Here is a 27,179-nt window from a genome sequence, read left to right as displayed (position 1 = left end):
CTCTCAACACACCTCATTGAGCATTCTGAGAGAATGCCTGATTAGCAAGGTCTGAGATATCATGAGGAATACTAAACGAGCACAGAGCAACACATTCCCTCTACTTTAGTTTTACCAGTGAGCCGCTTAAAATCAACATTTATTCAAGCAATTTAAACTTACAGGGAAAAACCGAGGTGTTCACTTGATTTGAAAATAATAGCCAGTTTATCTCCTGAACTGAGAGAGAGAGAGAGAGAGAGAGAGAGAGAGAGAGAGAGAGAGAATAAAAGAAAGAGAGAGAGAGAGAAAGAGAGAGGGAGAATAAAAGAGAGAGAGCGAGAATAGGAGAGAGAGAGTGAGAATATGAGAGAGAGAGAGAGAGAGAGAGAGAGAGAGAATAGAAGACTCCCTCCTCTAGACAGATACTATCGCTCCTACTCTCTCTCTCTCTATCTCTCTCTATTTCGCTCTCCTAGCAATCCAATACCCACATCTCTCTATAATAAACTATCGTTTGTGTTCGATACTCTCTCTCGCTTTCTCCTCTTCTCTTTGGTGGTTGGGTCTGCTTAAGTATAGATCTCTCTCTCCTCTCTCTCTCTCTCAGAGAGATCCCCGTTCTCATACGAGTATTGACTTATCTATTTCTCTCACACATTTAAGACAATTTGCTGTCTCGTTGCTGTGAAGTTTAGTTCTGTCAGCTTTCCCCTGTTCCTTATATTACTTTAGTTTGACTTATTTTACCCAACAATGTTCTTGTCTAACTATTCTGTCATCTAGTTAAAGCAGCAGCATCTGTCAGCAGATATAAAGGCATGGCAGGTTAAGCTGGTTCATACCTAGCTTGCCTTCTTCTTCCCATAGTGAGCCCTAGTGTCATCTCCTCTCTAAATGTTGACTTTACACACCATGTAAAAGAAGTCATGGTTCAGCAGACCTGCTCACCTTCTTCCACTGCTCCATGGTCCACTTCTGATTCACATACAGTGGTGTGAAAAAGTGTTGGCCCCCTTCCTGATTTTTATTTTATTTTTTTTAAACGTTTGACACACTTTAATGTTTCAGATCATCAAACAAATGTAAATATTAGTAACAAGTAAACACAACATGCAGTTTTTAAATGAAGGTTTTTTATTATTAAGGGAAAACAAAATTCAAACCTACATGGCCCTTATGTGAAAAAATGTCTGCCATTAAAAAATAAAGCCATTTCTAAAGTTTTGGGGCTCCAGCGAACCACAGTGAGAGCCATTATTCACAAATGGAGAAAACATGGAACAGTTGTGATCCATGTCCATGAAACAATGGTGATCCAGATCCTTACACTTGCCCATTTTTCCTGCTTCCAACACATCACCTTTGAGAACTGCCTGTTCACTGAGCTACCTAATGCATCCTTAGTCGTATCTGTTGTTATTGTAACAAGATGATGAATGTTATTCACGTCACCTGTCAATGGTTTTAATGTTATGGTTGATTGGTTTCGAATTTGACATCTGGACATCAATAATTTAATACAATCTGGATCTTACCGTCCTCGCTGACTCCGACCCAGGAATTTCTTAGAAGCATAAACTGGATCGTGTGTGGCATCTGGGGCCCAGTAGAGGAAAAAAGGCTGATGGGCTGTGTTTTGGTGTGAGATAAAATCCAGTGCTTCCTGTACACACATGAGCAGAGCATCAGAGCATAGAACCAGCAGTAGAGTATGGATGGGTAAAAAAAAAATCCAACAATCTACAGTAAATGCTCACTTCAGGTTTGCTTTTAGACGAATAAAAAAACATGGCATATAATCAAAACATAACATATATATAATCGTTAAGAACAATCATGCAGATAAAATTTCTGGTGCCACTCAGGAGAACATTTCATTCCATCAATTACTGACTGATGCCTGGTAGTGCTGACTCAGTGAGGCACGACATCCCTTTCCAGAGCATTCAAACCGTCTGTCCCGGAGTGGTAAAATGAACTAACCTCAATCAGGACAGCAGATCTGCCACTGTTGTCAAAAAATGGCTACGGACCCACCTTTTCCAGGGAAAAGAAAACTTTGCTTCTCTAATCACTCAATTAAAAGTCTTGTATGCTAGCACTACTAAGACTTTGTCCTTTTCTTGATATATTTTGCTCGTATTTCCTCATTTGTAAGTCTCATCGGATAAAATAAATAAACATCATTTTGCAGGATATGATTTTTTTTAAATTCACTGAAATATTTTATGTGGAACTGTAAATCTCACCTGTAAAAAGTGCTGTGAGAGGTTTGATTCCCCAGTTTTCCTGTTGATTTGAAATTCCTCATAATACCTGTAAAACACAATGCGCTATGTGTCCCATTAATGCTTTATAACCTGACCTGGCTGACCTTAATACACAGTAGTCGCTTTAACTCATGTCACAGAGTGTGTAGCGGGAGCAGGTTGTACCACAGATACTCAATTGACTTGAGTAACAAGTAATTTATATTATTTATTTTTTAGCATGTGCGCAGTTATACTGGATTTTTTTATTTTTGTGAAGTCTTTTTATTGCAAACAAACAAAGTCAAATAACAATACAGAATCCCATTTTGGTTTTACATAAAAAATGAGTAAAATAAAATAACAATAATAACAATAACGGAAAGAAAGTAAAAAGAAGAAAACAAACCACCCCCCACCCGGGTCCCGGCCCTTTTTAATTATCGAATACAAGTCATTTTAAATTTACAAAAGAAAAGAAAACCTAATCCGGGAAAACCTGAAGGCCTAAGAAATATGAAATAAACGGTTGCCATTTATGAATGTTCTTAAGCTTATATAAAAACCGCTGTATCCTTTAGCCATTCTGAGTGAGATGGTGGGACAGAGGACTTCCACTGAAGAAGAAGGCGATGTCTGGCCAACGATGATGTAAAGCTAATAACTTCTTTTTTGCATGGAGTTTAACTGAGATGCTTTATCTGGAAGTCCAAATATAGCAATCAATGGGCAGGGTTGCAAATGTACTCCCAGAATAGTGGACATCGTACTGAAATTACCTGACCAATAATTATATAGTCGTGGGCAGAAAAAAACATGTGACTCAGGTGACATTGTATTTAGAGCATCTGTCACATTTGTCCTCGACATCTGAGTAAATTCGAGACAATCTATATTTAGAAAAATGCACCTTGTGAATCACCTTAAACTGGATGAGTGCGAGACGAGCACACAAGACATTACCAAAGCCACTCACAACACTATCCCACCACCCGTCCCCAAGCTGAAGTCCCAGTTCTCCCTCCCAAGCAGCCTTTGTTTTGGACGTAGTTTGGTCACAAAAATCCAGAGTTACACTAAGAGTTGCCTACTAGCAAGCATGTTAAGTCCCTTCTTGTTAACTAGCTAGGAGCGTAATTAGATCAGGACAGGTACAGATGGAGCAGTCAGCGACACAAATCCAGTTAAATCAGCAATCAAATGCTATATGTGTGAAATATAAGTATGCTGTTCCTCCTGTTTCAACAAACAGGCATTAACAGCTTTATGCACTTTTTTTTAGTGTTTTGAAAAGAAGACCACGTCTGTTTGCAATGCCTTCTGGGTAATTTCTGCTCATAAAGTTAAATAAACTATTACGTTGACTTGATCCTTCAAGCTTCCAAACGGTCATCTAACAGACTTCAGCTGTGCTAATCACATACTGCAATAGTCTTTAAGATGGAATTCATCAAAGGGGAAGTCAACAAGGTTGTGAAAGAACAGTATTGGAACACAGCCTTAGTTAGTTCCCCACTTTCCTCTCATGAACGAGCGTACTTTCAAGTACATTTCACACAACACTGAGGTTGTCTTCTGAACAGCAGCTTGCTGAAGAGTGTTTTTCCAAAGAGTGATTAAGAACTGAATTTAGCGAGGCACACAGTGAGTCTCTGTAGAGCTCGGGCTGTGTTATGAGTGTGAGCGGATGCGTGTTGCTGCCTCGCCAGTTCTCATGCTCTGGCTGTTCCAGGTGTCCTAACACACCACAGAAGCAACCTGCCGTCTCCTGGGTGTGTGTACGTTGGTGTGTTTGCGTGTACGCGTCTGGCCAAGCTTGGGTACGCTACGCTCATTAAACCCACAGCTAAGCACAAAAGCGGCACACTTGCTAGAAGCAATGACCCTGAATGCACATATGGCTGGTTTGGGAGAACAAACTGACAGATAATGGGGGAACCCGAACACAGCTGGCATCCGCACAAGCCAAAAGGAAAATAAACGATTAATTTATCCATGGTGGTAGTCAAACGATTGAGGGAGAAATCAGGGGTTATTGTCTCTAGGCAGACATTTTCAGACATGACTGTAGAGATACATACCTTCCAATCATTTGGGAGTTGTTATAAACAGGGATGTTGGGACAGACACTTTCGTTATAGGGTCCAAAATGACAGTGAGGAGAACCGAAGAATTGGTCAAACCCATGCTCCAAAGGCAGGTGCTGCTTTCTGTGTCCGAGATGCCTGGTGTCAGAAACAGAAGTTAAGGAATTTCTCTTTACGCAAAATCAGCACTAGTGATATAATAAGAAAATTAGAAATATACAGTACACGTATACTGTTAAAAAAATTCTGAAGAGCAGGTGAACATCCATATTCGAATAAATGTATCTGAACATATATGAATATATGGGCTCTAGCTCTTGACCTGTCTCAGCGTTTGATATTTCTGGATTTCGCGGCTTGGTAAAGCGTAAAGTGGCCGTGATTCTCCCTTCTTTATTTGAGTGCTTCCACACGTGTCATTTTTTCCCCCTCAACATCCAGTGTATGCTTTACAGTTTCCTATAGAATTACACCCACCTTGCAGCCACTTTTAAAAATCACTGCTGCTGTCGGGGTTTTTTTTTAAGAAAAGTAAAAAATTATATCCTGGCAAAAAAAAAAAAAAAAAAAGAAAAAAAGAAAAAAAGAAAATCGAATGCTAATGAAAATCTGGTCTTGGTGAATTGAAAATATTCCACTAGCAATATTGCAATGTCACTAAAAATAACAAAAGGGCTATTTTTGGCACATAAACCTGTATGTGATTAGACTGTATGTAGCTGAAGTAGAACTGTCAAGTGTCACGTCACAAAAGAAGCTCCAGGAATTTTCTGCCTCCAGAGTTACAGCAAAGGCAAACAACCACCACAGATGTAAAGCAACCTTTACATAATAATCTTTATTCCTGATAATAAAATGAATCTAGCGAGCAAGTTACCCTGCTTACTGTAGTCATTCACTAAAAACAGCTAGTACTTGTTATAAAACATTGTTATATTTACAGTGTTACTGTCACATGAGTATTTCTTTCCTTTCATATGAGCACATAAGGAGATGGTTAAAAACTTAGAACTTGACGCCGACGGCATTGGGGCGGATGCCTCTGCCGCCAAAAAGTCTAGTCTGTCTGGTTACTAATTTGTGAGCTTGAAATGCCTTCAAAATATACAGTATTTCAAACAGGAAGGAATTAATTGAAGATAATCATCAGACATTTGACTTTGACCCTTTACAGACAAACGATACGTTCAACGGCTCTTTTTTAAACTGTCATGCTCAAAAAAATTCGGACAGAACGGCGGAGAGATGTCCGAACATCCAATAAGCATATCGTGTCCATCAACTAGTGGTGGAGGTGGAGGCATAAGATCACGAGTCAGAGTGAAAGCAGCCTCTCTCATCATAGTCAAGTGCAGATCTCTGAGCAGTTTAAAACAATGCAGAGACAGAACCGGACAGAAATAGAGAACGACGCAGTCTGTAGAACTGAAACAGCAGAACTTATGACATCCTCTGGAAAGGAAGACAATAAACAGAGAAACTCACCACTTGCCAACAATCTTGCTGACATAGCCTTGTTTCTTCAAGATCTGAGGCAACAGGATCTCGTCTTTTGTAATTCCTCCCACGACCTCTTGGGGTGTGTAAGCTGTGTGAAATACACGACGCAAGGTTCAGTAAACGGACATTCTTCCAGGATTTTGTGATATTGCGATTGTGGTTATTGTGATACTTTGTGAGATTGAGATTTTTGCAGATTTGAGGCAAGACGTGTCAAGGGACATGATTTAACGAGGGCTTTGGCTGAATGTATGTTGTGAAGATGTGTGTCAACATGAGCACAGCTGTCATAGAAAGTAATTATATACGCATCTTATGGTAGGAGTTTAAAAAAGAAACCTTTTTCACCGATTCAAGATGTTTTCCAGAGAATAAAAAGAGGACAGGAAGTCAAGTTGCATCACAAATTTTGAAAAAGTTGCAGCATAATCAGACATTTTTGGTCTCAACAAATCACAAAAAAACTCTGCGAGATCCTGAAGGGACTGATTATACAATACACAGTACTGTCAGATGTTCAGTTCTGACTAGTTAGATGAAGTTAACGCTGGAAAACAATAAACGCATTCTTTCTAATACAATACCAATTAATTAATCCCTAATCGGGTACCATTTTTTTTTGGCTGAGATTACAAATAAACTGATTAAACAGGTATTCAGACACAGCAAGTCTTCAGGTCAGAGGGTAACATGACAAGCTCTTCTCAGAGATATACTGTAAGAGACAGCTCAGCTGAGTGAGCACCTGATTACAGCTGTTATAACATAAGTGATAACAGAAGCCAGCATCAAACTACTAACACACAGCACAACCAATAATGCAACAATGAGCACATCGCTGTGGTATAAGAGATATAAATGATTTCTGGATGTTGTGTTTTATTCTATATGTGATAGCCAGTGTAGGACGTACCGTTCCTGGCATGTGCGTTGGTGGTGTAGAATCCATTCCTGATTGGAAGACGGCCGGTGAGCAACGCGGCTCTGGCTGGAGAATTCAGGAATTAAAGACATTTCAGTGAGAACATGTGAAATGTGCCATCAATCATCAAAAGCACTTCAAGCATGAAGGAAATATATTACTACCGAGACTTGCATGCTACACCAAATAATAAATAAATAAATAAAAAGTGATTGAAAGGTAAGATTTTCCTCCAGAGAAATTCAGTTCCAGGTTTAAAATTCACACAATTAACATGCAAACCTCGTTTACAAAGAGAAAGACAAAAGTAAAGACATCCTTAATATGTCCTCATCGTGCATATCGTGATTAGCCGGCCTTCTTCTTATCTAGTACGTGATTAAAATGTTTATTAAGGCTTGGAGGCAGAAGGCTGTCTCTAGTGCACTAATGCAGAACACTAGGTACAGAGCAGGAGATGTCCTCCAGGCGCCCTCATCTCACACTGACCGGATTAACAATCGATTACACCTTATTTGCTTAAATATTAATTACAACTGAAAATGGGCTAATGGTACATCTTATGCATTAAAGGTTCTTTCAAATTCCCAAATTATGGGCCATTTGCACATTTCAATAAAGGGAGCATTAACCACATTATCATAATGAGTTCTGTCTTCCTGCCTCTCTCTCTCTCTCTCTCTCTCTCTCTCTCTCTCTCTCACTGCCTGAAGTTTTCATTCAGGAGTGTGTAATAAACTGACCAATTCAAAAGAACCGTCTGGGATACTTTTAGCTTTAACACATCCATTAAAAAACCTATAAAATTAGCACATGAATCGTATATTAGAAGGAAACCCTTCACGCCTGTTTTTCAGCCCGATATTATTTCAAGACAAAAAATCTCTAGAAGTAGACGGCGTTAACGCAGTACCTTCAGAGATCAAGGTTTTGACACACAAGATCACTGTTTGTCCACATGAGCTAATGCAGTTATACAGCAACACATGATCTGCGACTATCTTTTCTACAATAAACAGGACACGTCCTCTGCAGAACACACATCGTCTGGTTTAACTGTTTTTTTTAACTCCAACACCAGGAGGGCGGTGCAAATCGATGCTCTGATGAAAATGAATAAATAGAGATTCCAGGAAAAACCTGGATCAGATATTAGAGGAAAAACCAGTTCATAAATAATGAATCCGATCAAATTCTGTATTGAGCCTACATACTAATCTAATTTCTTTTGCACAGAACATGTTGATGCATATGTACAGTACAGACCAAAATTTTGGACACACCTTCCAAAAGTTTGGACACACCACCTTTTCAACAGGACAGTGACCCCAAACACACCTCCAGGCTGTGTAAGGGCTATTTGACCATGAAGGAAAGTGATGGGGTGCTGCGCCAGATGACCTGGCCTCCACAGTCACAGGACCTGAACCCAATCGAGATGGTTTGAGGTGAGCTGGACCGCAGAGTGAAGGCAAAAGGGCCAACAAGTGCTAAGCATCTCTGGGAACTCCTTCAAGACTGTTGGAAGACCATTTCAGGTGACTACCTGTTGAAGCTCATCAAGAGAATGCCAAGAGTGTGCAAAGCAGTAATCAAAGCAAAAGGTGGCTACTTTGAAGAACCTAGAATGTGACATATTTTCATATATTTCATATATTTCACATATTTCATATTTGTACGTATATAATTCCACGTGTTAATTCATAGTTTTGATGCCTTTGGTGTGAATCTACAATTTTCATAGTCATGAAAATAAAGAAAACTCTTTGAATGAGAAGGTGTGTCCAAACTTTTGGTCTGTACTGTATTTTTAGAGGTTATGGCAATTTTAGATCTTAAATCTAAAAGCCATCACTCATACTAAACCTTGCATTTGATAACAGTCCAGTAGTGAATAAGAACTACTCCACTGATCTCCAACATGCTAAAAATCTTTGGTGACGAGTCGTAGTCACCAGAAAACTTCCATTCAACATATCCAGTGAACACATAACAGTGCAATATATCCACATATTTATACAAGTAAAGAATCCCACGGTAAGCAGGTTAAAGATGTATACAGCCAACATGTAAATTCCAGCTGTGCAGATTTCTATGGCTGTTTTTTTTTTTTTTTTTTTTGAGGCACGGCCTGCATTCCATGAGAAACGTAAAAGTCAAGCACAGCACATGAAAATACATACATGGAGAACAGAGAGGATTTGCAGCGTAGAAGTTGGGGAACAGCATCCCCTGAGTGGCCATCATATCCAGATTTGGAGTTTCTTTAGAGGGCTCACCAAATACACCAAGATCACCCCATCCCATCTGAAAGAGAACATCATGAAAAAGAAGAAAGAGATTTCAATCAGATGCAAATTTTTTTGTGTGCATATATTATTATTTATTGTCTTTTATTTTGTATATTTTAGTATAATAATAAGCCTATCAATCAATATAACCAGTTCTGGTCAAATAACTTTGCAGCAATCTTGTATATATGCACACATTAAGAAAGTGTAACATAAAACGTGTAATACTTTACTTTAATTGTGCTCGTAAGAGCGTACATACAGAACAACTAATCTCTGAACAGCGTTGTTCCCCAACAACCAATCACTGATCAGCATTGCTCCCAACAACTATTCACTGATCAGCACTGTACCACAACAATCACTGAACAGCATTGTTCCCGAAATACAAATCACTGAGCAGCATTGCTCCCAACAACTAATCATTCAGCACTGTACCACAACAATCACTTAACAGAATTGTTCCCAACAACCAATCATTGATCAGCAGTGATCACTAACAACCAATCACTAATCAGCATTGTTCCCTAACAACCAATCACTGATCAGTATTGTTCCCTAACAACCAATCACTGATCAGTATTGTTCCCTAACAACCAATCACTGATCAGTATTTTTGTCGTTTCTGCAGCTTCATCACCAGCAAAAGTTTTTTGATATGCAGAAGGTCACGATTCAATTTAATATGCAAATCTGTCCATCTGAAAAGAGTTTATAAACACTGTAACAACAAGGACACCAGTCAGTGGGAGCTATTTATCAGACAGATACAGTATAATGTTAAAGCTAGTCCAATTATAAGAATAATAAAATTGGAGAAAAGCTGCAAAACGCACTTTTTTTTCTAACACACAGTAGAAATCCACAAAGCACAAATAAACGCAGACACAGCTTTAATACACAAGTAAATTAAAAATGACTGGAGGTTGTTGAGTCTTACATCATCCATAAGCATTATGATCATATTTGGAGTCGAAACATTGTGGGTCTCCACAGTCCCAATAAAACACACGGTCCAAAACAGGAGAAAGGAGTAACTCAGCTGACTTCGGGTCTCCATTTATTGTTTATAGTGTCCTGTTCTAACTGACTGCACACTTTAAGGAAGCTCTTGATGTGTGACACATGAGTCATGTGAGCCACAATGATTCAAAAACATGTCTACAGTTTGCTTTAACGGTCTGTCTTGACATATATATGTCGCTGTGTAAACGTACTAACTAAAGGCAAACAATAAAACAGACGCAATAAAAAAAAGTGGCACGGTAGAAAGCTACATGGCTAAAATCAAATCAAAAGAAAACTACCCCTGTACTAGTGTCACATGACGTGACGCTCTGTCACATGACGTAATTCCAACATGGCGGTGTGCGTAGCTGTTATAGCTAAAGAGGTAAACGAAAATGTATCTTTACTTTATTTCACGTTTATCGTGTAACAACAAACGTGAACATTAGTATGAATGAATGAATGACTAAAGCTGTTAATGCCTCGAACGTCAATTCGTTCGCTTTATGTACCGACTGGTTCCTGTGTTATTTAGCGTGTGTTTATGATAGCTAAATGCTAAAAGCTAAGGATTATTTGCTTTTACTCTAAAGGACACTACATAGGGTTTAATGCGGCGATCTTTACCTGTATCAGTGACTTATGTTGTGCACTTGATGGATACTAGAGACTCTATTGAGGGAATTAAGCCCATCAAGCTAAAGGGAGGACGATGATTTTATTATTATATTATGTGCCCAGCAGTGGCAGCTTGGTGGATGTGGGATTCGAACTCACAACCTTCTGATTAAGTCCAGCACCTTAACCACTAGGCTACCACTTCATATAAAGTAGCGGATCTTCCTTAAAACTGGCTTTATCTTCAGGCTTGTATCTGACTTTAATATGATTAAGAATGGTGATAAATGTTATAATTGTTTACATTAAAACATATTGACATAGATATTTAGAGGCAGAATTTGTAATAAATAAATAAACACACAGTACAAAGTCTCAGTATATTTTGGGTATGATCAGGGTCTTATTCTACCTGTACTTCCTATTTTATAATTTAAATTATAAAGGCATAGGCAGTTGGAGTGCATTGAACAGCACTGGGGCACTGTTTTTTTTTTTTTTTACAGTCGGTTTGAGTTTATTACTGATTTCAATACTTTTTTTTTTCAGAAAAGAAAACAGATTATATCTTATGTAGTTATTTATCAGAAGGTGTATTCGGTTATGGCACCACAATCTAACCTACAGTTTTAAAAATGTGGAATTTCTATCAAGAACACAACTAAATGAAGTAGTGGCAGTGAGGAGTCTGGAAAAGAAGTGATTAAGAGATTGATTATATATTGAGTATCTTGCTATTATTATTACTTATAAATATTGCAGTGTAGAATGTAAAATAATGGGGACAAAACAATTATGGTTATTGATTGGCCATTGAGAAACACTGATCTGCGATTGGTCATTGGGAACATTGGTGATTAGTGATTGGCTAAATGGATAAGGCTCTGGGTCAGAAGATCAGAAAGACGGGATTCAGTCCCCAGCACCTCCATGTTGCCATAGTTAACCACCTTTCATTGTTTGCTGTGACAAATTTGTAATGTGACAAATAAAAACCGCTGCTGCTTCTGATTGGACTTTGAGAAACATTGGTGGTCACTGTTTGGGCATTCGGAAAGAATGCTGCTCAGTGATCGGCCGTTGGGATCAGTGCTGATCATCAGATTTTCACACTGGTGATGGGCCGACTGAACCTGCTCTCTCAACTCAGCAGCTATAATGTACAAGTTGACGTTGTTCACAACACACAACATAAAGATCTCAGACTAACTAGTGGCACCTGCTTACTCTTAAGTTTCTGCTACAATCCTGAAATCAGAGCTCTGTCGCATTTTAGTTCGAACATCCTCACAATAAGCACGACAGTTTCGGTTTGTATGATTCAGTCGTGGAATTAATTGCAACCTTGTTCCTGCAGAATTACCCTCTGTACATCCGGAGCGTTCCGACACAGAGTGAGCTGAAATTCCACTACACAGTGCACACTTCGCTGGACGTAGTGGAGGAGAAGATCTCTGCCGTTGGTAAAGTGATGGCTGATCAGCGAGAGCTCTACCTGGGACTGCTCTACCCTACAGAAGACTACAAAGTGTATCCTTCTGATGCAATGTCTTTCAGGAACTACTGATTTCCTGCAGTTCAGGCTATTTTGAGTGTATGAATAGTGAAAGCTCGGGTCATGGCACTGAACAGATTTCCGAACCCCTGATTGCTTTCTGTTGAATTTAACCTCAGTCTTGTTGACACAATACAATTACTGAATAACAGCTATTATTTACAGGGACATCACCACAATTTCTTCCCCTTGGGGTAACTAGGAGGGGTAAAGCTATTGTAAGCTTCCTCGTGACCAATCACAATGTTCACCTTCTCTCTTGTTAAATCCGTGCTTTCCCACAGAAAGCACACTGAGCAACAGATATCGGATCCTACAGTGATGGTTCAGTAGTTTAACAGGTGGTACATGTAGGGCTGAACGTTTATATTTCATACACATCAGTAGTTTGGCCAGATTCTGTGGCCAAAGGAATGGTTTGTCTTAGATTATATATAAATAAGAAAAGCCTGACTGGAAAAGATCGATCAAGCTTAACTGTTACACCAGATATGGCTACGTGACCAACTCCAAAGTCAAGTTTGTGATCGTCGTAGACTCGTCAAACACGTCACTGAGAGACAACGAGATACGAAGCGTAAGTTGCCATTTCCCGGTGATGTAATAGTGGTTATGGTTTTGCACCAGTGAGAAACATGGAGTTCAAATTCCACAGATAATGCTGTTAGACTTTTAAGCACAACAGTAAATGAATTCTCTCTCTGAAACTGAATCTCTTCAATTACACTAAAGAACCTTAACTTTTAGATGCAAAAGAAACCGTATTTGTAATGAACATTTTTCTTACTCCTGGTTGTGTGTTACTGCATCAGAATAACCTACAATAGAAATCAATCTTCTCCACAGATGTTCAGAAAATTGCACAACTCCTTCACAGATATCATGTGCAATCCCTTTTACAACCCTGGAGATCCAATTCAGTCCAAGTAAGAAGTGCTGGACAATATCTAGTCATTGCTGGCCTTCATTTGCATAAAAATAATCGCTAATCATTGTTCTCTCTAATTGCAGGGCTTTTGACAGCACAGTGTCAGCCATGATGGTGCCGTCCAGCTGAAGCTGAACTCCACTGTACATACAGAAGTTTGTGTCCTTTCGTGCATTTGTTTATATGTTTGTTGTATGAAGTAAAATATTTTCATTTAATAAACTGATGAATAACGCTGGTACACGAGAGCAAATTATTTTATTTATTTTTCCTGTCAAATGATTCACATTAAACGGAGATAGAAAATTAGACAAAAAAAAAATACTGAAATTCAAAGGCACTCCAGCCTTCAACCAGCTCATTTTACAGAAAGGACATTATAAAAAATAGAAATAAAATAATGTCATCGGTGTAAATCAAGTTTTCATCGTTCAGGCTCTAAATCAGGCAAAATATGAGAAGCCATACAAAAATATATATTTATATATGCACTTAAAATGTAACTATGAAAATCGATGTGTAGGCTGAGAGTCCATTAAAGGCAGGAAAGGAACAGCACTGAACAGTCAGCACCCATAAGTGCTTCCAAAAGAAAAACAATAAAACTAAAACACTCTTCATTCTGTCAGTAGGAAATGTACCAAGGCTGGGCTCTTCCACTTCCCCTGAAACAGAACACACAACTAGAGTTGAAAAACTGCTGCAAACTGGACTCATTTCATCTGGTGTGTGTGTGTGTGATTTCTGACTAGGCACAAAAGGTGTAATGAGAGGATTTGGATGTGTGCGTCAATTTAAAAGGCAATGACCGAAATGAATCGAAGCAACCATTAGAAAACATAAAATTAAATGTATTCATTCTTTTTAAATAGGCTAGCAAGGTAATTTTCCCCACCTTTGATACAATATCTGAATGGACTGCAGGCTGAGAGCAGATTCGATGGCAAAACTTGCTGGTGTGGAAGCCTGAGCTTTATGGTCTTGCGTGTTTTCTTTATGCTTTTTTTTTTTTTACATAATGGATAGTTACTCAGCCAAGACATGTTAAATGTTTTTGCAGTGCTAAAGTGGTGACAGTTAGATTAAATGCAGACACTGCATACTAAAAAGGTCTTCGATTAAAACATTTCAGCTAAGTTAATATAACTTTTGGTCCTTTTAATCGCAGTACAAGTCACAAAGTGTTAAAGTTTTGCAATTATAAATAATTGTTGAAAAGGTGTCACCTATAGAGGACACATGCAAAACTGCCTTCGTATGGAGTGACAGCAATCGCTGCAGTATTATAAGGTGTTAATTAAACTTAGAATTAAATGAGTGAAGAAAAATCCTGCATATTAATCTTCAGCATGATGTGTGGAGCACTGACCGGATAAAGCCGCGGAATCTGCCCTGCAAGCCGTTGTGGAACCGGGAAGCTCTGACTCCTCGGCCTCGGAAACGTCCCCCTCGCGCGAACCCTCTGTCTGTGCTGCTGATGCCTGGCATATTGGTACGTTTAGGTAAGACCTGTTACATAACACACAACAAACAGTACGACTATCAGTTAACGTGCTTACTTTCTCACGTTTACATAACATATTTCTCCATCTCTTTGGCACATTATCACGTTGGTAGATTTACAAGCAAATGCTTCATCTCAAGTAAAGTGAAAACCCGGGAGATAATGTCTTATTTTAAAACGTACCATCACACTTAAAACTTACAGCATCCTATCTGGCTGTTCTGTCAGAGTACTGGATCACAATTCTTATCTGGATTTTTCTTTACATTCTGCCCATTGTACCGGTTGCAGTTGTTGTGTTCATTACAGTATGTAGGTAAGTATTTTGCTGTGTGGTGCACAACAATCCTGAAGCCCCGTTCCTTTACCGACACATACGTGTGTATGGGATAAATTGTAAACAATATTAAACAATAAACTGCTTCTGAACTGAAGTACTGGAGGGGTTTTAAAAAAATGTTTTCCGTCTTGAACAAAATGAGAAAGTAAAAAAAAATTGAACACTTGAAAAACTTTGCTGTTATAGGAAAATAATCAAATGTGCTTCTATCCCCAAAGCAATTTTCCTATAACTACGAATTTTGCGCAAATTAGGATTTGAATTATTGAAATTCGTCCTTTCATAAAATGGTACACCTTAGAAGTGGCACGTCCACTATTCAAGGTCCAGTTGCTACAGAAACGATGTTTGAGTGCAGCTGGATCTACTGTCAGAGCTTTTCTTACTGAAAACGCATCAACATCTTCTGACCAATCGGATTTAACGTTAGCTGAGTCACAACACAATTCCAGCATTATGCAAACAATGATTTTTGACAAGTGTGAGGCCACAACTGTTGTGGGATGGACAGCATCAAAGGCTAGAACTTCATCCCTGCTTAAAATATTAGCTCGGTGGCTCTTAGGAATCAAAGTTGTGTAGAAATGATCACAGAATTCAGCGCCCAGGATTTCTTATGAACAAATCCGTATCTGATGGGTGAAAAGGTCATACGAACAGTGCATCAACAAAACCAACAGTGCATCAACTTTAGTAAGTAGCAGGTAATATGAACTCCACTTATGTTGCAGCTTATCTAAATGACTGAATAGATCAGATTTATGTTATCCCACCCCTTGACAGGTGCCACTGTAAAAAAATAAAAAAAAATAAAACCCAAATCACTCAGTTGTTGAAATTGATGTGATGGAAGCAGGAAAATTGTGTAAGTGCAAGTATCCGAGTGACTAACAAGAATGAAACTGATGGCTAGACAACTGGATCAGAGCATCTCCAAAACTGCAGGTCTTGTCAGACGTTCCTGGAATGCGGTGGTTAGTACCTACAAAAAGTGGTCCGTGGAAAGAGAAACGGTCACAGAGTTGGGGTCTCAGGGGGCCAAAGCTCACTGATGTGCATGAAGAATGAATGTACTGTAGCAAAGAATCTGCAACACCTCAAGCTGGCTATGACATGCTTTTAGTGTTGACTAGTAATTATTAAACAACCATGAAATGATGTCCAAGTGTCTTTAAAAAGCTCAAAACTTCATATCCAGGTCAGAGCTTTGTGGAGAGGTTGTGGTACATAACGGAGTCTACTACTTGCCTGGAGACCCAAGTCTGTGCATCCGATTTCCACTTACAAATGACAAGAAATGCTATTCGTACGTAAACTTTAGTACACAATTCACTGACTTATGCTATACTTTCTGAGGATAAATGCAAATCAAATCAAAGCACCAGTTACACCAAAGTGAACTTTGTGTGTGCTGCATCAAGTTTGTCCGGATGCAGCTATGATGAGAACCAATGAATACAACATTTACACTTCAGTCTCACCTTAAGGATTCGTCCTCTGAACAAGGTTTCATCCAAAGCCATGGCCATCCTCACCGACTCTCTATCAGAGAACTCGATGTATGCAAACCTAAGAAGAAGAGCAGAGCAACGTCGACTCAAGCGATGGCTGATACACTGATACAAGCTAATCGAAACCTGCCCTCACCCTTTTGGATGGCCAGTGAATTTGTCACAAAGAATAGTGACCCTGTTCACGTGACCACAGCCGTTGAAGTAGATCTCCAGCTCATCTGCAGTCGTCCCATAATCCACCTGTGTCCAATTAAAACAGAGCGATTGGGGTTTATTAAAAACTTGAATCTTAGAGCCTTTCTATGGCACAGACTATCTATTAAACAATTGTGGTGCAATTTAGTTTTAGCTAAAATCTAAAAAAATAGTTTAAACTTAGTTTATTTTTTATGTAAATGGAGATAAATTTGTCTAAGTGTTTTGCTGGAATAGAACCCTATTAGTTTATAGAAAACATATGGTGCCTTTAGATTCGCGTGTGTGACTACTGTGAATAGGAGAAAGACCAGGGATGATATCCTCAGATTCTTGTCCTTGGTTGACAAAAATGGAACCTGATGGGGGGTTCTGTGGGTGTACCTCAAAAGTTCAATGGTTTGTGCGTGTGGAGATGCTTTTCTGCTGGTGGTGGTTGTAAAGCGTGGTAAAACCTACGATATCCTTCATGGCAGCTTAAACCGGATGAATTGCAGCTTGACCCGCATAAATTTCCCAATAAAGTGGATAGTGAATGTATTTTAAGTTACCAATTTTGGAGTCATGTTTCTGGTTTGGTGCTGATTTTCAATCAATACAAAATGTATTCGATAAAAGTTTTACATCTACAACATTTACTACTGTGCTGCTATGCTTAACAATCACTTGACTGAAATAAAGGGCAAATGAATGAACAATCCAATAATCATATATAATAAGGCGCCTGTTTTACAGCAAATATTTACCACATGGCAAACTGAACAAATCTTTAATAAAACATGGCTTACGTTCCCCACATAGACGGATCTGCTGTCAGCGTCTATCCTCTCCTCAGGTGTCATACTGTAGAAAAGTCCTGAGGACACAGACGTCATAATCCAGAATGATTACAGGTTAAACAATCATCACCTTCCTTTCCCAAAGCCCACACGGGAGTGCAGCACAGCCTGGTTTGGGAAGTGATGACAAAGCGGACGGCTTTACCTCACCTGTCTGTAGAGGGCCATAAGTATATGGCTTGTCTGAACAGTACTGTGCTTCCCTCAGCTTCTCCTCCTCTTCTTCCTCCATCTCCATCACCCGCACCTTGATCGCCTCCAACTCCTGAGGTATAAAAAGCAAAAATTACAGCATGATCTCCAGGCTCATCTCTTACACTTATTTTACATAGAATTATATGCACGGAGCTCCAGGGTTCTGTTGTAATGGAATCCTGGAGGTTTAATTATGGAAGCATGGAAGTCTTTGTAGCTGGCTTCTAAGTAAGCAGATGGACACATGGATGTCTTGTTAAAACTATTTTTTTTTTTTTTTTTTTAAATATGACACTGGGAAAAAATGTTTTAAAAGTGGCCTCTAAAAAAAATTTATTGGTGAACAATTACTCTACTAAAGAATGAGGTTTTTCCTCCAAATCTGGTACTTAATCAGCCATGTTTTCTGAACTGAAATCTGCTTCATAAATCTACTCAGACATACAAACTGAAATAGACTTGCGCTTAAGATGCAGAATTTCACACATATACTTTGTAATTGCAGTAATTGTTCAAAGTGGAGCTACAACTACAAGCATTAACTTTCTTAATTCCAGATTTCTGGTAAAAAAAAAAATACTGCCTTCAAACGTAGGGCAGAACAAACGTTAAATCATTTTAAATATAGAATATCAAATAATGAATTTGTCCTAAACCACATCAACAAATCTGCCTGATATTACTGAAGATCTGAATGAGGTTAATAATATTTTCCAGAAAAAATGCACAAATTCCTTCAATTTATACTCCGATACAATCAAAAATACCAAAGCAAACATGTCTTGGTTTAGATTCATGGGAACGATTTGAGTTGAAACAAATCCATTAACAGGTGAGCCATGATTCTGGATGGGATTGATGATTTTTTTTTTTTTTAATGGAGGCCTACAGGAGTCTGGTGCTCACCTTGTGGGAACACAGTTTACTAGAGATTCAGTGACTCAAACGAAGATTACAATTCACATCTGGAATTATAATCATTTTTAAATATTTGCAAGGAAACAGATAAGTCCTTATACACATCTGTGGTTATATTGGGTTTAATCAAGATCCAGCTCAATAAATACACCCTTATATATACACTCTAGATTTGAACCAAGATGGACTCCTGACAGGGGAAATTTTATATTTTATTAATTCTAATTGAATTTTTTCATCCTAAAAAATAAACAACTAAATAGACAGATAAATAAAAAAATAATACAATTAATAAAAATAAAAAGTAAAAAAACAAATTAAAAATAGATGAAAAAAAAGCTTGGTTTTCTGCAGAGACGCTAGACAACTGTCTAAATTGGTTAATTATATTGTCTTAATTGGTGTTAACGAATATGCACTAAAGAAATATGCTCTAAAGATTATCTACACATTCACATGGATGAATAAAGCGAGAAACTTACCGGGTCCTCAGTGAACTGACTTCCGGAGTTGAGAGCTCCTTTAATGTCGTAAATTTGTTCCGCCATTTTAGATCCCGAGCTAATGTCCAATAATCATTCTCACCTTCAGAACAGCGTTTAATGCTTCTTCATCAGTCTGAACCCCGCAAATAAGCCTTTTTATTGAACAAGTCACCAAACAGCCCTACGGAATAGTAAGTGGGACTGAAGGAAATATTTAACGCAAAGATTTTTTTTACGTCTAAAGTTACTTGGGGGGGAAAGGCCGCGTCCAAACCTGCACCTTAAAGTACTTAATAGGGGTCACAGGTCGCCATGGTTACATCTCAAATCCATCTATGTCTTACTAATGAATATGAAAACAGTAGGTAGTGCGAGTGTAGTCAGCGGTTTGGGACGCAACCCGAGAGAGTCTACAGAGTAAATGGAGGCGGTTCACCTTTAATGAGCTCACCTGCAACTCACCTGCCTTGAAAATTCACACATATTTCATTACTGAAGGAGTTAAAAGACGAACATGTCTGTAAACATGATAAAATACATCTAATAGCTGGGGAGGAAAACCAGGATGAGACCATAAAGCTTACTTAAATTCAATAGCAGAGGGGGCGTGGCTTTCTATAGATAGATAGATAGATAGATAGATAGATAGATAGATAGATAGATAGATAGATAGATAGAGTGGGGATATAGATAGATAGATAGATAGATAGATAGCTTCGCTCGATCAGCTCGCGTGGGGAGAGTGGGGAGATCGCTCGCTGTCGCTCGCTCGCTCGCTCGCTCGCTCGCAGATCGCTAGCTCGCTAGCTCGATCCTCGCGTGGGGCGCTCGCTAGCTCGCTCGATAGCTCGCTCGCTCGCTCGCTCGCTCGCTCGCTCGCTCGCTCGCTCGCTCGCTCGCGTGGGGCGCTCGCTCGCTCGCTCGCTCTCAGCTCGCTCGCTCGCTCGCTAGCTCAGCTCGCTCGCTCGCTCGCTCGCTCGCTCGCGTGGGGCGCTCGCTCGCTCGCTCGCTCGCTCGCTCGCTCGCTCGCTCGCTCGCTCGCTCGCTCGCGTGGGGCGCTCGCTCGCTCGCTCGCTCGCTCGCTCGCTCGCTCGCTCGCTCGCTCGCTCGCTCGCTCGCTCGCTCGCTCGCTCGCGTGGGGCGCTCTCTCGCGTGGGGCGCTCTCTCGCTCGCTCGCTCGCTCGCTCGCTCGCTCGCTCGCTCGCTCGCTCGCTCGCGCTCGCTCGCTCGCTCGCTCGCTCGCGTGGGCGCTCTCTCGCGTGGGGCGCTCGCTCGCTCGCTCGCTCGCTCGCTCGCTCGCTCGCTCGCTCGCTCGCTGCGCTCGCTCGCTCGCGTGGGGCTCTCGCTCGCTCGCTCGCTCGCTCGCTCGCTCGCTCGCTCGCTCGCTCGCTCGCTCGCTCGCTCGCTCGCGTGGGGCGCTCGCTCGCTCGCTCGCTCGCTCGCTCGCTCGCTCGCTCGCTCGCTCGCTCGCTCGCTCGCTCGCTCGCTCGCTGGTTGGGTGGGTCGCTTGTTTCTTTCTCTTTCCTCCCTTTCTTCTTTCTCCTCCCCTTTGCCTTCCCTCCGTTTCCCCTTTGCCCGCTCTGTGGTCCCTTTTTGTCCTCCGCTGCCTCTCCTTTCTTCTGGTTGGTTATTAACCTACATAATAAACGGTAGATGCAGAGCACATTATTATTATTTCCTGTTATATGGTGACTCCTCAATTCTGACCGGTCAGAAAGTGTTGATACATTTTTTGTATCATGCAGCTTTGACAATAATTTGTACACTAAATCACAGATTAATAACAGCTACATATCTTATACTATATTTATACTATACCTTTTCTATAGTAATAGCTCATTCTTAATATGGTGAAGCTTTCTACAGGAGAAATGATTTTAACGTTTATAAAAGGAGTCTCCAGTGTGCTGTTACAGTGAAGTGACACTAAAGCTATTGTTCTTTTATACGATTTATGTACTATTATTATATGATGCACAATCGTAGCTCATTAGTGGTGAGGAAGAAATGGCTGGAGATTTACAGATTTTAAAGGTTTCGCTGAACACTGGAAAATAAATAAACAAATAAATAAATAAAATTAAATAAAATTAAATAAAATATGGCTCCTGATCCCTGCTACATAGATCTTACAGAGAATGATTTTTTTTTTTTAGTTAAGGACATTTTATCTGTACATTAGAGTTCATTTCAGTCAGTGATTGGTAATATAACACTGCAACACTATTCAGAACAGAATAATTACCTCAACAGAGACCTAACTGAATTAAGTGGATCCTGACGAGTAAATTACAGGTTTTACCTCTCACACAAGGCCCTAGTCATTTCATTCATGTTCCTCGGTGGGTATCTGGGGACGTAACGTCATGCTGAATGATCGCTCAGGAAATGAAGGACAAACCACACAAGCGATGTTTCGTATTTCGCTGTCTTTTTTAATTACACAGATACATATCTCAACACAGACAATAACCTGATTTAGAATGTTTACAGCGTCACATATCCAACGAAGCGCACAGTAAAAGGGGTAGAAGGGGCAGCAAAATTGGGGAGGAGAGCATGCAAGTAAGAAATAAAACTTCTCCTGGCACAGTTCACTTCATCTAGAGACTGATAACAGGTTCATCACACCAACCTTTTCCTACAGAAACAACGTTCTCTTTTCTGTAACAATGTATTGCACAATACAGTAAATAACGCTTCCCTAAACATGTCAAACCAAACCTTCATCTTTAGGTATCTTTACAAAAAACAAACAAACAAACAAAAAATAAACAAAAAAAAGTCTCTAGCTATTTTAGCACTAGGGAGATCGAGTGTCCGCTCCGGCTTTGCTAACAATAGCGTTCTCAGTCTCGTTAGTGTGTGAGGTTTACATTACAACAGGATGAGCTATGGATGGCCACTGATAAAGGGCCTCTTGTAGAGTGTCCAAAGAGCTTCTGATCACATGCATTTCCCCTAAAAAACATACCACCTATACCTTTTATGGATGGTATAATTAAAGTAAAAGAAATAACTGATAGGAAAAAAAAGCCCTCGTCGAATATCTTACTTTAAATATATATGTTATGCTAATTTGACCATGGTTTCAGATTAAGGTCTACAGAGTCTTAGATCTATAGAGCTCATGTGTCTAGGTTTTGTTTCATTTCCGAGGGTCACGCCATCAGAAAGATTTAGCCCCGGATGTCTCCCAGCCTCGACGCCCTCGCAAATCAGTTCAGAGAAGCCGTGCCTCCCACTGCACCCAAGAAAACACACACACACACACACACCCACACACCCACACACACCCACACACAAACGGTGGAAGAGTACATCAGAAGGCTCTTCCTTTTTGGTTTGACTTTGGTTGGAGAAACGATGGGACACCAATAGAGGCCTCGTACGACCTAAATCGTGAGCTGAGCAGACATGCAAATCGCAGAGAAGGAGTGAAAGAGGTGTGTGTGTGTGTGTGTGTGTGTGTGTGTGTGTGTGTGTGTGTGTGTGTATCCTCTGCCTTCATTTTGCTCGTGGTATCGGATTAAAGCTCTGGAAGATTCAAGTAGTTTACATGGCGAGATCATGACTAAGAAGCCTCTGTCTTGTCTCCAGCACGCGCTCGAGTGGCATGTTCCCGTTCGCCTGATTCCAATTCTAGACATGTGCCCAATTCTCATGGCGCGATACCTGCCTATGTCTTGTCCCTATTTACAACACTGTAAGGCTTTTATGTTAAAATAACCACAGTCTCCACTTTGTTAAAAAAAACCTGTCACCCGTGCTGTCTATCATGCCGCCTACACTGGATGCTTTCTGAATATTCTGCGTGCATACAGGAATAATATATTACACAATGTATATGATAGTATATACAATATAGGCACATGTCTAGCTTGTACGTTCAGTGTGCTGTCTTGTGCTCGGAGTGTGTGTTTTTGGTTCAGGGATCTTAGTTCGCTCTAGCTCATGTTCAGAAATCTGTCATTAACCAGCATACAGAGGTGCTTTGGTCTGTTCTTTTGGATAACTATGGGACATGTTAATATGCTGAATGTTTAACTAAAACTCAACTGAAACAGCTGTGGATTCAGCTGTGTTCATACTAACCCTAGCCCTAAAGTAACATATGCAGGCTGAATGTACGTTGCTTCGTCAGATGGAGGAGGGTTTGCATGTCTGCCAGCGGCACGGCTCTCTGAGACAGGTGACATCTCACGCTCTTGGACTGGAGGTAGCTGACGAGGAAGCCGAAGAAGAACGAGCGGGGAGACAACGCGAGCGAGTCAGACGTAGCTCTGTAGTTTCTGCTTCATCATACATAAGTGGAAAAAAGCTTTACATACGGACTGAACAGGTGACAGACTTCATATATTAATTTAGAAATAAGAAAATAGATCATTCAGTATCGAATATACTGAAATTAAAGGAGTTGACATCAAAAAGAGCGCTAAATAGGAACACTAAGCAGGAAACCTTCAAGTTTGGTCCGTGTTAGAGGTATGGCATGTGGACAGGACGTCTGAGTGCACAAAATGTTTCTGCCTGTGTTTGGAGTGCATTTAATAAACCCACAATTCGTTCATCGTGACGGACTTCGCTTAGATCTTAAAGGCTTTTTCTCATATTGGGCATATTTTCTTTCCTTATATGACCCATCGTTAATAAAAACTTAAACCTCACTTAAATCTGCTTCAATGTGTTTATAGGCCTCCAGCATCTGGAGACTGCATCTGGAGAAAAACACCATAGCAGTGTACCGCACTATAGACAAGAGACAAAAAAAAAGTGTTAGCTTGAGTCTGGTGTCAGATTTTTAGACCATGACTATGCCGGAGGTTAGTTCAGTGACAAAGCGTGCGCCATTTATACAGTTACACTGAAATCATCAGCATGACGGTTAACAAGGTGGTGCTCATGAACGCACGCTTCCTTCGAATCGCGCCGCTTCTCTTTCAGACGTCTGGCAATCAACTGTACAAGCAGTGATGAGTCAGTCACTGACTCTGACATTCGCCTCCCCCGTTTCACCTGCTGAAGTCCTGATGTTTCCAGAGGCAGCAAATTTACAAGCTGTTTCTTTGATTGCCACGGTAACGATCGGTAAAATATTGTGGTGATGAAGTACGGATCAAACCGAGCACGAGCGCCTTCCTTTTTTGACCCACGGACGCCTGGGACGCCAGGACTCTCTGTCGTCTACATCTACAGATTACACAATATACAGAGTAAAACGGACGGGACAACAAAAAAAACCCGCATGGGTCTGAATGAGTAATTACAATTGCTTTGATTGGCAAAGGAACAGAACTGAGAAATGATTTGTAGACATTATACTTTCTGTTATTTGGCAAACACATTTTTTTTGGACCTCTTACTTTTTAAATACTATATACATTCACATTAAGTTACGGTTGTTATTTTAAATAGATTTATATGTAGATTTATATTATAAGGTACCCTAAGGGTGGTTTCTGAGGTTCCGTTCAGTAGCTGAATTCTCTTCTCATATTGCACCTCCGTCCTCTCGCTGTCTCAAAACACGAGCGATTAGAAAATACATGAGGAGTTTCTACTCTACACATTTCTCCCTTCAAAACGTCTTTACGTGTCCGGCCCAAACTGAGAACAAGACCAAGAAAGAAAAACAATAAAATAAAAAGTCACAGCACAAGGAGACGTCAGAGACAAAGACACCGAGAACCAGAAAGAAGCAGTATCTACACGTTTGATCCCTTCTCGGATATCCGCTCGGAGGGGAACGAGACAGAGGGACAAAGTAGTTAGGAGGTAGAGAGAAAAAAAAAGAAAAGTGTGAGAGAGAGAGAGAGAGAGAGAGAGAGAGAGAGAGAGAGATGGATAGAGAGAGATATCGAAGAGAAATCAAGTCCACACCGCTTTTTATGAGACAGGTTTTTTTTTTTCTTGTTTTTTTTCTTTTCTTTTCTTTTTTTTTTTTAAGCAGTCTGCTCTTCATGCTTTGGAAAAGGAGGGAGAGTGAAAATTACAGCTCACCGTAAAACTGGGAGAGTTTTAGAAAAAAGAAAAAAAAACAATGCAAAAAAACAAACAAAAAAAAAACGGAGAATTGCTTCAAAAGGCTCGTCCTTGGAGTGCAATCCTTGCACAGACGTTTTCAGTTCTTTAAGAGGGTTTTGTGGGTTTTTTATTTTTTTTTTGGCTTTTTTTGGTGCCAATTTTCTTTCGAGGCCAAGAGCGCATTCATTTCCATGCATCTTGTTTGGTCCACTCGTCCTTGCTTTCTCTCTCTCTCTCCGCCTGTATGTCTTTTTGCTTTGAGCAGAGGCGGATAGCGTGTCACTTCACCGTGTTCCTTGGGGTTAGAGCAGGGGATTGTGGGTAACTGAGCCAGTAAGGGGATGGGATGGAGGGAGAGGGTGGGTGGGTGTGGGTGGGGGGGCACAGTGAGAGGATTGAGGCAGGGATTGAATTTGTTTCTTTTTTCCTTGCTGCCTCTCGACAAGAAACCAGACTTGGGTTTGAGGAGGTTTTGCTTCGTTCGCGTTTGGTTATAAGACGAGTGCGTCTCCGTGAAACTTTGGCAGTGTATTAAAAAGGTTTGGATCATGTATTTTTTTTTTCATTTGGGTTCGCATCAGAACAGAGAGGTGAGTCCGGTGTAGGGTTTTTCTTGGCTCGCTAGCAAGGTAGTTATCAGGTCTATTCTTTATTATTATTATTATTATTATTATTATTATTATTATTATTATTATTAGCATCATTATTTTTGGATTTTCTTGTTAAAGCCAAAAACAAACCGGTGAAAGAAGATCGTTCATGGTTTGAGGAACGGAGTGCTGGGATGGGAGGTCTGGGAAGTCTGTTGACCCTCCGTACAAACCCAGACAGGAGGAGAAATTTGCGTATGTTAGACCAACAAAAGGAATCTAACTCCTATTCAAGCTTCTCTAAAAAGTCCCATTGCTCTCTGTGGAAGAGAACGGAGTGTGTGAGGTGTGAACTGCCTCCATGCGTACTGAGCTGACCGTATATACAGGGCTTAAATTATTCGTAAAGCCAAGCTCAAATAGATTTCTTGCTGCCTTATTTCGTATAAGACGCGGTTAAAATGGCTGATTACGTCCTCGGTAGATCGAACCCTTTCAAATTTTAATAAATATAGAGCTAGGGTTAAATAAGAGCTCCAGGTAGTTGAGAAGAAGTGAGAAACTCGTAAAGGTGGGAAGAAGTGCGAGGATTCGTGGTGAACATATCTCATCTTCTTTTGGGTGCAGGTGCAGCAGCAGCGTTAGCGTTAGCGTTAGCGGTGAGCGTGCCCAGACTGGGGGTCAGAGGTCAGCGGGAAGAGGAATCCAGCAGGGCAGGTGTGGCTGGGGTGGTGGAACGCGACACACTGCTGGAGCTGGAGCTGCTGTCTTTGGGGCTTCCTCCACCGCCGACCGGCCCGACCAGAGACAGAGGGCCCGGGGCGGTGCTGTCCGAGTGTGTGGGCGGAGCGCTGGTAGAGGATGAGGAAGAAGAAGAAGAGGACGACAATGAGGAAGGAGTTCCCAGAGGAACGCTGGCACCTCCAGGAAGCCCTTGAAGAGTCTGGCCGCACACGTGGTGGTGCTTCTCCCAGTCTTTGTGCTGGCAGAAGGAGCCGCAGTACCGCGCCGTGTTGCAGCCGCTGCACGTCTCGCTTGCCTTGCGTCCGCAGTTCCAGCAGCTCTGTGATAAAGGGGGAGAGAAATGTATTAGTAAAGCACATAGACACGTATATTACTGCAGTAACAGCTCTGTCTTTCCCAAAGTAACCACAAGAGGCTGAGCTCATGTTTGACTTGTGCTGTTACGTTAATACAATACAAAACATTTCACAGCTTTCTGAAAGTTTCTAATCAGAAGGGCAATAAGAACAAAGACAAATATATATACAAAATTATGTCTTTGCCTAATGCATAATATTTCCCTAGCTGGAGTAAGTGTATGCTGGAATGACAATATCTCTGCTCCGAGAATGAATTGATTTGTTTAACATAAATCTAAACTAAAATGGCTTTATCTTTATCATTGTCACAGCATTTGTATCCTCAGAAGGAG

At 40.5% G+C, this 27,179-nt stretch overlaps 4 protein-coding genes across 10 annotated transcripts in view; 1 reads left to right on the top strand and 3 right to left on the bottom strand.

Moving 5' to 3' along the window:
• galns (galactosamine (N-acetyl)-6-sulfatase) overlaps window positions 1–10,328 on the bottom strand; it is a 30,524-nt gene extending 20,196 nt beyond the window's left edge. For 2 of the 4 annotated variants that reach the window (XM_047822281.1, XM_027133034.2), the window contains exons 1-7: window positions 9,972–10,328; window positions 8,924–9,047; window positions 6,732–6,806; window positions 5,804–5,906; window positions 4,313–4,456; window positions 2,232–2,298; window positions 1,518–1,645 (exon numbers count right to left, since the gene is read on the bottom strand). In XM_047822281.1, the coding sequence (XP_047678237.1) occupies window positions 1,518–1,645; window positions 2,232–2,298; window positions 4,313–4,456; window positions 5,804–5,906; window positions 6,732–6,806; window positions 8,924–9,047; window positions 9,972–10,091 (761 nt within the window). In that variant the 5' untranslated portion in view covers window positions 10,092–10,328. Of the gene's footprint in view, window positions 1–1,517; window positions 1,646–2,231; window positions 2,299–4,312; window positions 4,457–5,803; window positions 5,907–6,731; window positions 6,807–8,923; window positions 9,048–9,264; window positions 9,436–9,971 lie in introns of those variants that run through there. The other 2 variants (XM_047822293.1, XM_047822285.1) reach the window with 2 other exon arrangements.
• On the top strand, window positions 10,276–13,381 carry trappc2l (trafficking protein particle complex subunit 2L). Its single transcript, XM_027133036.2, has 5 exons — window positions 10,276–10,424; window positions 12,015–12,187; window positions 12,702–12,789; window positions 13,059–13,138; window positions 13,224–13,381. The coding sequence occupies exons 1-5, from the start codon at window positions 10,392–10,394 to the stop codon at window positions 13,267–13,269; spliced, it is 420 nt and encodes a 139-aa protein (XP_026988837.1). The 5' UTR covers window positions 10,276–10,391; the 3' UTR covers window positions 13,270–13,381.
• pabpn1l (PABPN1 like, cytoplasmic) lies at window positions 13,382–19,463 on the bottom strand. Its single transcript, XM_027133035.2, has 7 exons — window positions 19,128–19,463; window positions 17,683–17,797; window positions 17,482–17,549; window positions 16,632–16,738; window positions 16,466–16,553; window positions 14,510–14,649; window positions 13,382–13,805 (listed from the first exon to the last, which is right to left on the bottom strand). The coding sequence occupies exons 1-7, from the start codon at window positions 19,191–19,193 to the stop codon at window positions 13,766–13,768; spliced, it is 624 nt and encodes a 207-aa protein (XP_026988836.1). The 5' UTR covers window positions 19,194–19,463; the 3' UTR covers window positions 13,382–13,765.
• A 2,081-nt stretch (window positions 19,464–21,544) lies between these two features.
• cbfa2t3 (CBFA2/RUNX1 partner transcriptional co-repressor 3) overlaps window positions 21,545–27,179 on the bottom strand; it is a 54,106-nt gene continuing 48,471 nt past the window's right edge. For all 4 annotated transcript variants that reach the window (XM_027132997.2, XM_027132996.2, XM_047822275.1 and 1 more), the window contains one exon: window positions 21,545–26,807. In XM_027132997.2, the coding sequence (XP_026988798.2) occupies window positions 26,433–26,807 (375 nt within the window). In that variant the 3' untranslated portion in view covers window positions 21,545–26,432. The remainder of the gene's footprint in view (window positions 26,808–27,179) is intronic.

The sequence above is a fragment of the Tachysurus fulvidraco genome, chromosome 1 (assembly GCF_022655615.1).
Source record: "Tachysurus fulvidraco isolate hzauxx_2018 chromosome 1, HZAU_PFXX_2.0, whole genome shotgun sequence".
In the NCBI taxonomy this organism is placed as follows: domain Eukaryota; kingdom Metazoa; phylum Chordata; class Actinopteri; order Siluriformes; family Bagridae; genus Tachysurus; species Tachysurus fulvidraco.
The sequence above is the reverse complement of the archived record's forward strand: the minus strand, read 5'-3'. Positions and strand labels throughout refer to the sequence as shown.